Consider the following 13,373-nt stretch of genomic DNA (forward strand, 5'->3'; position numbering starts at 1 on the left):
GCTTCCCTTTCCACAGAATCGCCCGCATTGGCTGAGCCGAAAACAAAGTGTGGGAATACGTCTCCCATTGGCTAAATTACTGTCTGCAGTAGTGTTAGCGCAAATATTTAGACGGAGATCCAATTACTACAATGTGATATAGGCAAATATATTATGAGTAGAACATTTGATGCTGAATTCCTTTCGTAAATAAATATGCTGTTGTTATTTTCAGCAACAAGTACGCAAACAGACGTCGATGGCTGGTAGGCGTGGTGGTGTCTGCCAATTTTGACGCGAAAGGCATGTTTTTGTGCGATAACTCTACCTTACGAATTTTGCTTTTTATTCTCTCGTTGGCAGTCACGAACATTAGTTAGTTACCGGAAATTGAAAGTTAAATGTTTACTAAACTTGCATCTAAAATGGGTATAACCTCTGCAAGAGTTTTACGGTGAGCCTGTAAAACGATCATATTAGCTAGCTAGTATACTTGAGACAGGATCATAGTTCAATCAACATGTACCATTGACTTTAGGTAGCTAATTAACCTGCTTGCCAACAGTTGTTATTATTCAGCTGCTTGATAACCTTCTTGATATATTTGCCTAAACTCTGCATCTACATTTACAGCCAAGCAGATGAGTACGTGCGGTTATCCCTGGTTAAATGTACGGGACTCGGAATTACGACGGGTACAAGTAAAGCAGTAATTTGCCTAGAACTGGTAGCAACATCAATGAAGTTACCTCTGGACAAAGTACGTGTTTTGTTGTTTTGCATTAGCTTTGATGACAAGGCATCTCGCCTGTTAATCAAATAACCAAATGCCCTGGTGTTGCTCAGGTAACGTGCCTTATGAATACTGTTTTTGTGCTATTCCTCAGGAATATGACTTCAAATTATCCGGGTTGAACAAGAAGCAGTATCAAAGCAATCTGAAGGCCTGAGATTGAATGCATGCTTGGCCTCAAGTCTCACCTAGGAGTCGGAGATCTTACTGTTCAGTTTGGGTGCATGGATGCAATCGAAGTAGCCACCCAAGTCTCAGAACGGTGAGAACTTGAAGAGTAGCCTACTCTGGCCAACACACAACTAATCTTCAAATATTTTGTCAACTACTATTTTCAGCAAGTCTTCTCTCCTGAACAAGGCACTGTCCTGAATATCATACATTTGTCAATGTAAATATGTTAATTTAATAAGATGAATCCATGTTTGTGTTCCAGGTATGAAGCAAGCCTTCCTGCTGCTCCGTAAAAAAAGATGTGGACCTGTCAAAACCACTCTTCACTACAGCTGCTTTGAACGCAGCATGCGAGTGAGTGTTACAGTATTTCTGTTACTGTTTATCCATAAACCATTCAACCTGATTGTTAATGAAACCTAATCACTATCCCCATGAACATCTCTCCAGATGCTTGAAGATCAAAGTGGATAGGAAGCTGTTAGCATCATCTGGTGCTAAAAAGGGAATCTTTGACAGGCTATGCACCCAGTTCCAGAAACTGGGACAGGACATCTGCAGTAAGTCTGCTGTCAAATGATAAAGGGGTTTGACCAACATATGGTGGGAAATGGGTGAAAGCCCAGGGAGGGCCTTTGGATTTAAAAATGTACTTCCGAGCAATAACGTCCTGTTGACTAACAATACCTTCTTTTTTTTGTGACATACGCTTCCCGAAAGCTGGGGTTTGAAATATTGTGGCATTTTTCATAGTGGCTATTTGTACTTTTGCCCTTGGTGTGTAGGTTTTTACTTTCCTTGGTGAAAAGAGAATCTAGGTCATTCCTCTCTCTCATTGTTGTCGTGGTTACTGCCTGGTGGGAGAGAGTGGATGTTCTATTTTAGGACTGAAAACTTCAGTGAGTTGGTCTCCCAATCAGGGATGTCCCGATCACGGCATACAACATGCCTATTACAATCAATCTCAGAATGTCGTAGCTATGATCTTTAAGTATCTCTTGATTTTTCTTTTCCCCAATAGAAGAAGCCACTCCACTGAAGAATCTAGTTAAAATGGCACAGAAAAAGTCGAACACTCATAGAAAATATAGAACAAAGAGGAAGGTAAGTGTGACCAAATAATAACCATACCAAATTCCTGATTATGTTAAAACGGTGTTGGGGGGAATATTTTGTGCTGTCTATCAAGGCCGACGTCTCAAAAGCAGCAGAAAGAGGACTCTGAGGAGTGCGCTACACAGGATTACGAAGAGTGGAAGCCGAAGAGTCTTGGAAAATGCACTTAAAGCCAATACATAAAAGTTCATTTGATAGTCAGCTCAGCCATAAAGTGGAAATGTTTTCACAACCTTGGGCTTGTGATCAGTGAAAATGCTGTCTACAGTGCTGAGTAGTGAGGCTGGAGCTCTTGTTTTCTTTGCATGTGAACTCTTAATGATCAGGTACACGTCTAGTAATGGAAGCACATATGCACTTACTTCAGCTTTTGGAGAAAGTTACCTGAAAGGTGTTTTTATTAGTTTTATCATTGTTTATTGTTTCAACCATGCTTGTTTTATGCTATAACCCTTACCCTTGTAAGCAAGCATGATGTGTTTGTATTCCATACAGTACTTTGCCTTTTCTGCCCCTCAGTGGCAGTGTATGAGACTTACTTTAACAGAATTCTGCTGTGCTGTTGCTGGTCAATGTGTTGGATTTGTACAGTTAAGATTACCATTCTGTGGCGTTTTGGCGTTCACAATTTATGGTGGACGATAGACCGTCTTACCAGTTGGCATTAGCAACTGTTTTTATTTAGACAGACCACAGTATGAGTTGGAAATGGTTGTAATAGTTTTTTTTTCACCATTCATTTTTCCATCTGGGATTTTAGAACTACTTCCTATGTTTTGATAACCACACATCTCTCATCAATAATTAGCATTGCGAATGAGTAAATTGTGGCGACTATCTTGATGACTCCCCTCTGAGAATTACACAGCTATCAAAACGTCACGCCAAGGTAAGCCTATATTTAACACACAATTTAATTAGAATTGTCATTCAAGTGGTGCAGCGGTCTAAAGCACTGCATCTCAGTGCTAGAGGCGTCACTACAGACCCTGGTTTGATTTCAGGCTGTATCACAACCGTCCGTGATTCGGAGTACCATAGGGCGGTGCATAATTTGCAAGGCATCATCCGGGTTAGGGTTTGGCCGTCAATGGAAATAAGAATTTGTTCTTAACTGACTTGCCTAGTTAAAATTTTTAAATTCACAATGTGAAAAATGAATGGTGGAAAAACCATTGGAAGCATTTGTGTTTATGGGTGTTATGGCGATTCCACTGTGCCAGACTATTGACAATAGTATAAGTCTGGCCATTTGTAGCTTCACTTAATTCATTAAAATAACATTTATAGTCATTGAGTTATTCTTGGTGAGTTCAAGTGGGGACACTGTGACAAAATAATGCTATATGGGAACACTACTGTCAGTCAGGTTGGGTAGCATGCAAGCAAGTAGCCCATTCAAAGCCTTCATAGAAGGAAAGATTGACAAGACAAGGTCATCTGTGTAATTTGTAAAGATTCACTTACCATATTAAATAAACCAAAAATGAAAGCCTTGTGAATCATGTGATTTCAACGTGATGTACATTCAGTAAGAGTTGTCATTAAATAAACAATTACACCGAAGTAGTAGGCTACCTGCTTGAAGTGCACTGAGCCCAGGGTCATTTAGTAGGCACTAAACAGGAAGACCGCACAAAGTTGTGCACTGTACAGTATAAAAAGTGATTAGAATACTACAGTACACTTCAATGTCCATTGCAATTTGCATACCAATGCCAGACACTGTTGCCTCAGTCCAACTAGCATAAATGGCAGGAATGCCTGCCATGGAGGTACAACTACTCAGTCTTTGACAGTCTTCTCACTGCTATGCAGTGTTTATGGGATGATTCTGGCGAAACCTCTTCAGCCTGTTGGCTGCAGCAACCACATAGAAGTGTTTCTGCAAGGAAGTAGAATTACATTTAGATCCCCCCCCAAAAAAATATATATATTATTCAGACAATTCACTGTAACACAGATGAAAGGTGTAGACCTATGATGGCAACATGTGTAACAGGCTTCAGTCCTCACCTTCCACTGTTTGTGAGCGGCCAGGTAGCGCTGGAGCTTGACTTGGGACTTGAGCCGAACCTGGTGCAATTTGGCTTTATCCTCCAGATTGTTCAGCCAGGCATGCTTCATGCAGCCAGTTGCACTGAGTCGACTGCTACAATACAGACCCAGGATAGGAGTATCAGTACACATAGGTCTACGGACAAAATGGACATTCATCAAGAGAATTGGTTGACTAATTTTACACAATGTGATATAACTTTCTAAACTGCATTAATCCTTTCTGTTTATAAACAAGAGTTTTCAATGCCACTGCCATTATGGGGTGGAAACATTCTCTAACCCATGCCTCATCTAATGCTGGTAGCCTATCATGAAATAGCTGCTGCTAACAGCAGGGATGTACCCATTCCCTGGAAAGAAAAGTAGCCTACAGAGGGAGGCTAATGATGAGCCCACCATGGCTGAAAGTGGGTGTTGGGGTGAATAACACACGACTAAGTGCCCCGATTTAGCAATGAACAGATCATTAACGGTGACACAGCACAGAAAGAACAACAAGGAGGCTGTTGCCATCTGCAATCCGGGCTGTCGTTGTTTCCTGCCAGCTGATCACTCAGTGAACAGTCCAGTGTGGAAGCATACACACAACTCACTCAGGCCCTGGCAGTGTAGTTTGCATTTAAATGTGACTCAAATGTGCTACTTTCTTTTGACCTTCTGTTTATGCAACTCATTTGGATTTCATGGCACATATTCAAATAACCCATTTAGACAAATGGCAAAATGAACCATCAACAGTCCGATTGTGATTCAGTGGCAATGAGGTGCATTCAGTTGGAATATTCCTGCCTTACATAAACAATAGGCCTTTTCATTTTACTAAATGAGATGGTGCTACAGCCATGTGCTACAGCCATGATTGAGTGGGGGGAAAAAACAATATAAACTAGCACCAACTTCAAACATCTGCTATCTGAGCAGCTAACCGATAGCTGCAGCTGTACATAGTCTATCGGTAAATAGGCCACCCAATTTACCTACCTCATCCCCATACTGTTTATATTTATTTACTTTTCTGCTCTTTTGCACACCAGTATCTCTACCTGTACATGACCATCATAAATATAAACAGTATGGGGATGAGGTAGGTAAATTGGGTGGGCTATTTACCGATTAAGACACTAACGGCTTACAGATGGTAGGCAATTAAGGTCACAGTTATGAAAACGTAAGACACTAAAGAGGCCTTTCTACTGACTCTGGAAAAACACCAAAAGAAAGATGCCCAGGTGTCCCTGCTCATCTGCGTGAACGTGCCTTAGGCATGCTGCAAGGAGGCATGAGGATTGCAGATGTGGCCAGGTCAATAAATTGCAATGTCCGTACTGCCTAAGACAGCGCTACAGGGAGACAGGACGGACAGCTGATCGTCCTCACAGCGGCACACCACGTGTAACAACACCTGCACAGGATCGGTACATCCGAACATCACACCTGAGGGACAGGTACAGGACGGTAACAACAACTGCCCGAGGTTCACCAGGAACGCACAATCCCTCCATCAGCGCTCAGACTGTCCGCAATAGGCTGAGAGAGGCTGGACTGAGGGCTTGTTGTAAGTCCTCACCAGACATCACCGGCAACGTCGCCTATGGGCACAAACCAACTGTTGCTGGACCAGACAGGACTGGCAAAAAGTGCTCTTCACTGACAAGTCGAGTTTTTGTCTCACAAGGGGTGATGGTCGGATTTGCATTTGTCGTCAAAGGAATGAGCGTTACATCGAGGCCTGTACTCTGGAGCGGGATCGATTTGTAGGAGGAGGATCCGTCATGGTCTGGGGCGGTGTGTCACAGCATCATCGGACTGAGCTTGTTGTCATTGCAGGCAATCTTAACGCTGTGGATTACAGGGACGACATCCTCCCCCCTCATGTGGTACCCTTCCTGCAGGCTCATCCTGACATGACCCTCCAGCTCCTTTACAATGCCACCAGCCATACTGCTCGTTCTGATAGGAATGTCAGTGTTCTGCCATGGCCAGCGAAGAGCCCAGATCTCAATCCCATTGAGCACATCTGGGACCTGTTGGATCAGAGGGTGAGGGCTAGGGCCACTCCCCCCAAAAAAGTCCCGGAACTTGCAGGTGCCTTGGTGGAAGTGGGGTAACATCTCACAGCAAGAACTGGCAAATCTGGTGCAGTCCACGAGGAGGAGATGCACTGCAGTACTTAATGCAGCTGGTGGCCACACCAGATACTGACTGTTACTTTTGACCCCCCCTTTGTTCAGGGACACATTATTCAATTTATGTTAGTACACATGTCTGTGGAACTTGATCAGTTTATGTCTCAGTTGTTGAATCTCATGTTCATACAAATATTTACACATGTTAAGTTTGCTGAAAATAAACATAGTTGACAGTGAGAAGACGTTTATTTTTTTGCTGAATTTAGATGAATAGAACATGAATTGTAAGGAAAATGCAGTATACATACCATTTAGTTGGAATCAGCAGTCTAGTAACAAAGTCCTTAGCTTCCTCTGTGACATTCTCAAATGCCTCTGAATCAAAATCCCAGTTGGCGTGAAGGATGTTGTTCATAGTCTCTGCATCGTTGTCCCCCAGGAATGGAGACAGTCCACTCAGACTATTAAAACAGGGGGATATTATTGGTTAGTCACATTTTCATACAGTCCTTCTATACATTCACTCATTAGAAAGACAAAGCAGTCATCAAAGTCATGATGCTACAGAGAGCTCTATCTCAGTGTCCTGTTGCATGGAATGAGAGTATGGGCCAGTAATGTAAATACAAAAGTTTGAGAATATGAATCTTAGACCCATACTGTACCACACTTCAACACAAAGACTGTGGGCAATGGCTATGAAGGTGCAGATGTACATGCCACGTTCCAGAGAAATTGAAACAAAACACACTCGCATGCTGATGCTTACTCTAAATAGAATAGAATAATTAAATTAGCACCATGGAGCCCTGGGTAGTGCTAGGTATTCAGGCAAGCTGGCGGCATAGTAGGACAGCCACACTTTCTTATTTTGAGCGAACCCTCCTAAATCTCCTTGGACAGCTGTCCGGTTATTAGCATGAATTGAATCGTCCGGGTCCTGAGAAAAGACAGGCGACCATTGGGATGCACACAGTTCATTCAGGGCCATGGTTGAGGCTGACAGGCAACATTGCGATGGGGCAGCAGTGGGTATGAATTTAGTAATAGCTGAACAGTCCTAGTGTGAGTGACAAGAGACAAACGTACGTTTACAGATGGGTGGCAAGCATGTTTCCAGTGGCTAGGATACCATTGGTTGACCCTTTACAACAGATCAGATCCTCATGTTATGCCAGAGGAGACTGGTGGGAGGAGCAATAGGAGGACAGGCTCATTGTAATGGCTGGAATGGAATTCATGGAATGGAGTCAAGCATGTGGTTTCCACATGTTTGATATTGTTCCATTTATTGCATTCCAGCCATTACAATGAGCCCATCCTCCTATAGCTCCTCCCACCAGCCTCTGTGTTACAAGGTATGACTGATGCTGCTGCCGAGCAAGAGGTGTGTGGTGAGTGTATTTGTCAAGCGGAGGTGTTTCTCTCTCTGTGTGTGTGGTAATACTCACAGCATATAAGTAATGACTCCTACACTCCACATGTCCGTTGGGAATGAGACAAAGTCGTAGTTGACCACCTCAGGAGCCAGAAATTCTGGAGTGCCAAAATTGACCTTTAGTTTCTCTCTGGGTCTATACCTGAGGGGAGACAAGCACATTTGAACAATGGGAACATAAAGATCTCACCCATTACAACAGAGCGTCATGGGTGGAGGCTCGGAGTTACAGAGATGGCCTACTTTTCACCAAACTGTCTACTGGGTGACTGTTACCATGACTACCTCATTGGCTACTCAATTGAGGATGATGGAAAAAGGGAGATGTCAATAGATGAGATTTGTAGATTAAAACAGCTCTCGTCACTTAATGGAGAAAATATTGAGAAACTTACTTTCTGGCCAGACCAAAGTCTATTATCTTGATCTGGTTCCCTGTGGAGTTGACACAAAGAATGTTCTCTGGCTGAGAGGAAATAAGGAGAGCATGTAAGAATCCTCACACCAGGGTGATACGTAATATAATTCAAATCCATGTCAAACTAACAAGTATTGCAATATATTCTATGTATAGTATATGATTTCTACCTTGAGGTCTAAATGGAGAATGTATTGCTGATGGAGGTACTGTACCCCCTCACAGATCTGTCTCATAAACACGATGGCATCCAGCTCTGTCAGCTGGTAGTTCTCGTCAACGATCCGGTCAAACAACTCACCACCGTCCACACTGCAAAGACAGGGAGCTGGTCAGTGCTGTAAAAGTGATATTGTTCTACTGTGCAAGAAGCAAAAGAGGGAATTGAGTGGCATAGAGTTTAATTCCACTAAGACATTGCTTTGTAGCCTGGAACAGTGTTTGCCGTACCCACATGAAATGCAGATAAGTTGTGTTATTAGAGTTGCAATTTCTAAATACTGACTTCATGAGAATAATGACTTACTACTCCATAATAAGCGTAAGGTTTGTCCGTGACTCAAAGGCATCATAAAGCTGAATCAGGTTCACATGGTTAAGTTGGTTCATCACCCCTATTTCATTCTTCACTTCATCCTGTGTTACCCAGTGGGAGGAAGGAGAGAGAGAGAACAAGGAAATAAGAGAAGAGAGAGCAGGAAGTCACACAACCTCCGCAAAATGAAAATCACAATCTATCACATTACATGATTTTAGAAGAAAATAAATCTAACCACTCTGGAGGGTGCTTATGCCCATATCAATTGTATGTATATGGCACTATACCTTAAACACATTAATTGAACAATGTATTATGCAGACCTGGGTTCAAATCAATGATGAATATATACCCTGGATTGCTGATGCTATGTATTGGCCAGTGAGAGGCTTTGAAGCCACCGGTCAGCCATATTGGTCAAAATGACATGTATTTAAGTATTTTTGTTGTTGTAGTGGGAACAGTGACATTAGTAATCTACATTTTTTTTACTATCATTTTAAAGTAAACATGAAGGTGTCTGTAATAAAATAAATGTGTCAAAACGAACGTAGACGTTAATAAATGCATGTCTATAGCTTCCAAAATATTTTTTACAATGGTGGGGGAGTGCTAAAACGGAGGCATGGTGACCCCCTATCAGTCATCTAATAATGTGGCCCCAATCAACTACTTATGAATAGCCTACTATTTAAAAGTATTTTCAAATACATAATTTCAAATTCCTAACCGACCTGGGTTAAATGCATGGGAGTGTATTTGAGTCAGTGTATTTTACCGTTTTCAAATACATGCCAATACGTTCCATGCTTATTTCCAAATACATTCCAATATTCAAATACTTGTCTCTTACAGTAAAAAAAATATATATTTGATAGTATTTGAAATACCCTAAAAAAGTACTTGAACCCTGGTATTATTCCACTAAGAAACAAATGAAAATGGGATATTTCTGATATGTATGAGTACATAAGAGCAATTTGCCATGGAAATCCCGTAATTACCTCTGAACAAAATGAGTACATGACATATTGGACATAAGAAACATCGTACTTTGCTCAGTGTATGGTTGAGTGTCTCTGAGTTTTTGATTGATTAAAAATACATTATTAATCACAAATTCAATACCAGCTTTCTGTTGTACTCATTCAGTGTGTCAATAAAGGCAAGGTCAGAAGAAAACCAAAGTTAGAAAATTAAAACAGTGCTTATAAAGAGTGTGGTGATTAGTAGGTGCAATTCGAGTCACATGTTGAAGGTGAAGGATGTGAAATTAATCTCGACGGGAGCCGTGGTGGATTTTGGTTAAGAGAAGAGACACAGGTGCATGCTGTATGTAAATATGTGCTCTTTAAAAGTGCAATAACCAGAAATCAATCCCCCATTTCCTGGTTGCTAAAATTGTAATAGTTCGCCTACTTTCAGTTTATGTGACAAAACAAGCAATGCATAGTGTACAATCATTGTACCATATAAACTGCTGTGAATTATATTTTCAATAACCAAAAATATTGTATTTTCAGCTGTTTGAAGCTGTTTTAGAGCCAAAATTAAAAGACGCAAAAATGAAACTTATGAACGGGAAGTATAGAAATAGTGCACATAGAACAGTTCTACCGCTTCTTATGCCAGGTGGACACTACATGACTTTCAAAATCCAAACATCGCTGAACCTCTCACATTAAATAACTGTCTTTCCTGTGTTTATTTGTCTTGCTTGTGCACACTAATCGATCTGGCACATATGGTGTGTCACACATTACAAGATTCTTCACTTGGTCATGAGGATTCTCCATACCACCACGCTGTCTCGTGAAAACAATGACATGATGATGTGATTCGATTGTTAACATAGCTAGAATGAGCTGTGGCTCAAAGCAGCCTCCAAAAAGCTTTCAGGCAGACATTCATGCTTGCCATACAGAGCTGACATTTGTAGCCAACATTTTGAAATGAATAACATTGCTTCTGAACTTCATAGCAGTAACGATTTTACACTTTAGCTTTGGTCAAAGGCAAGTACAAATGCATACCACCCTGCGTCCCACTGCTGTCTTGCCTCTGAAGCTAAGCAGGGTCGGTCCTGTTCGGTCCTTGGATGGAATACCAGATGCTGCTGAAGTGGTGTTGGAGGGCCAGTAGGAGGCAGTCTTTCCTCTGGTCTAAAAAAAATCCCCAGAGCAGTGATTGGGGACATTGCCCTTTGTAGGGTGCCATCTTTTGGATGGGATGTTAAATGGGTGTCCTGACTCTCTGTGGTCACTAAAGATCCCATTGCACTTATTGTAAGAGTAGGGGGTGTTAACCCTGGTGTCCTGGCTAAATCCCCAATCTGGCCCTCATACCATCATGTCCACCTAATCATCCCCAGCTTCCAATTGGCTCATTCATTCCCCTGTAACTATTCTTGAGGTTTTTGCTGTAAATGAGAATGTGTTCTCAGTTAACTTACCTGGTAAAATAAGGGATAATAAATAAAACACTAGTAGTAGTCATGGCTCCTGCAGGAGAGTACACTTTCTGGGTGATGTGATACTACGTCATCTCACTGGCTTCTTCTCTGGCGAGCGCTCATTGACTACTGTTGATCACCGTTCACAAAAAAATGTTGTTGCACTTCTCACACGACAAAAGCATTGCAGACGTTGCGCCGATAAAATCAAACCCGTTTGAAAATATTGGGACGTCTGGGACTGCTCAACGGCGAGATCGGTAACCCTCAGATTGTTTCTCTGACCCGCTCGCATTAAATGAGAGTCTGTGACGGCCGCATGCCCCGAGTAGGCAACGACATTGGGATTTTGTCTCTGATCTCCAACAACGTGTCTGGGATAGCTAAATCGGTGTGAAAATTGTGTACTGTACACCCGGTTTTAAACTTGATGTCAATGAAAATAACAGATCAATAATTCAGATTTCTATGTGAATATGGTCAGTTCACCCCAAAAGTTAGATATTGCGACTTTAATTTCATTGCATAGTATTTTTTAATTATTTTGAGATAGAGAGAGCTTGTGTGTGTGTGTGTGTGTGTGTGTGTGTGTGTGTGTGTGTGTGTGTGTGTGTGTGTGTGTTTGTGTGTGTGTGTGTATGTGACTAGCTCTTTAATCTGCGGCTAGAGAATTACTCACATTGAACCTCATAAATAAACTTAGAGAGAGGTCAGGGTGGGTGTGTAAGGTTGGAGTCAGAGAGGAGGGTTACAAAGACCACAGGTCTGTTGTTGTATATCCACTTACTCTCTCCCTCATTCCCTTTACTTTGATCAACTTCGCAGCGAGGATTAGGCCCGACGACAGTTCTGCGCACTTATGGACCTGCCCAAAACGTCCCCTGTGGAAACAAGGACACTTATGAGTGCATAGATACTTTACATACACTACTGTTGAAAAGCTTTTTTTCTTATTTTTTTGTCCATTAAAATAACATCAAATTGATAAGAAATACAGTGTAGACATTGTTAATGATGTAAATGACTATTGAAGCTGGAAATGGCAGATTTTTTATGAAATATCTACATAGGCGTACAGAGGCCCATTATCAGCAACCATCACTCCTGTGTTCCAATAGCACGTTGTGTTAGCTAATCCAAGTTTAACATTTTAAACGGCTAATTGATCATTAGAAAACCCTTTTGCAATTATGTTAGCACAGCTGAAAACTGTTGTTCTGATTAAAGAAGCAATAGTACACAGCATTGTATGAGATCTTCAGTTTCTTGGCAATTTCTCGCATGGAATAGCCTTCATTTCTCAGAACAAGAATAGACTGACAAGTTTCAGAAGAAAGTTCTTTGTTTCTGGACATTTTGAGCCTGTAATCGAACCCACAAATGCTGATACAAATCCAGATACTCAACTAGTCTAAAGAAGGCCAGTTTTATTGCTTCTTTAATCAGATCAACAGTTTTCAGCTGTGCTAACATAATTGCAAAGGGGTTTTCTAATGATCAATTAGCCTTATAAAACGATAGACTTAGATTAGCTAACACAACGTGCCATTGGAACACAGGAGTTGCTGATAATGGGCCTCTGTACTCCTACGTAGATATTCCATAAAAGCATCTGCCGTTTCCAGCTACAATAGTCATTTACATAATTAACTATGTCTACACTGTATTTCTTATCAATTTGATGTTATTTTAATGGGGGGGAGCTTTTCTTTCAAAAACAAGGACATTTCTAAGTGACCCCAAACTTTTGAACGGTAGCGTACATGTGAAGGAAACAGGTGTGAACGCGAATATTTGTTCATAGACATTTATGAACATACATCCTAGCCGCGCAAGCACAGACTCAACGTTGTATTCTCAGAATCCGTGCTTCAGGTTATGTAGAACCTTTCAAATGCTAGAAGTCAAGGCTACATACACCCCGACAAAGCCACCAAAGAGCACAGCACAGACCCACAAGCAGTCAATCTTGAGGGGTATCCTTTGCGTTGACCTCAGTCAGGGCTTTGCAGACATTCTCCAAGGACCTGTTTTACTCCTCTGGTTTCATTGGAGGTATATCATCATCCGCCACACATGGAGAGTTTACTAAGCCAACTTTTTTATGTAGCGAGAGAGCGCCTCTACTCGACATGGACCACGGAGATTTTAAAAAGCTCCTATGCAAATGGCCACTCAACACCTGCCCAAAATAAAACCCTGTCCATGACAAGCATAAAATAAGCCCGTGCTTATTTGCAGACTCTGTGGGGGATTAGCCATGTCTGCGTTGCCA

At 41.6% G+C, this 13,373-nt stretch overlaps 1 protein-coding gene and 1 pseudogene across 3 annotated transcripts in view; one reads left to right on the top strand and one right to left on the bottom strand.

The window, feature by feature from the left end:
- Nucleotides 1–18: 18 nt before the first annotated feature.
- On the top strand, nucleotides 19–3,554 carry LOC115112125 (origin recognition complex subunit 6-like; annotated as a pseudogene).
- The window catches only part of LOC115112123 (myosin light chain kinase 3-like), a 34,697-nt gene continuing 23,748 nt past the window's right edge, over nucleotides 2,425–13,373 (bottom strand). For all 3 annotated transcript variants that reach the window (XM_029638943.2, XM_029638942.2, XM_029638941.2), the window contains 8 exons: nucleotides 11,886–11,979; nucleotides 8,635–8,744; nucleotides 8,279–8,420; nucleotides 8,086–8,156; nucleotides 7,704–7,832; nucleotides 6,561–6,713; nucleotides 4,079–4,214; nucleotides 2,425–3,947 (listed from right to left, as the gene is read on the bottom strand). In XM_029638943.2, the coding sequence (XP_029494803.1) occupies nucleotides 3,873–3,947; nucleotides 4,079–4,214; nucleotides 6,561–6,713; nucleotides 7,704–7,832; nucleotides 8,086–8,156; nucleotides 8,279–8,420; nucleotides 8,635–8,744; nucleotides 11,886–11,979 (910 nt within the window). In that variant the 3' untranslated portion in view covers nucleotides 2,425–3,872. The remainder of the gene's footprint in view (nucleotides 3,948–4,078; nucleotides 4,215–6,560; nucleotides 6,714–7,703; nucleotides 7,833–8,085; nucleotides 8,157–8,278; nucleotides 8,421–8,634; nucleotides 8,745–11,885; nucleotides 11,980–13,373) is intronic.

Source organism: Oncorhynchus nerka, linkage group LG27 (assembly GCF_034236695.1).
Source record: "Oncorhynchus nerka isolate Pitt River linkage group LG27, Oner_Uvic_2.0, whole genome shotgun sequence".
NCBI lineage: Eukaryota > Metazoa > Chordata > Actinopteri > Salmoniformes > Salmonidae > Oncorhynchus > Oncorhynchus nerka.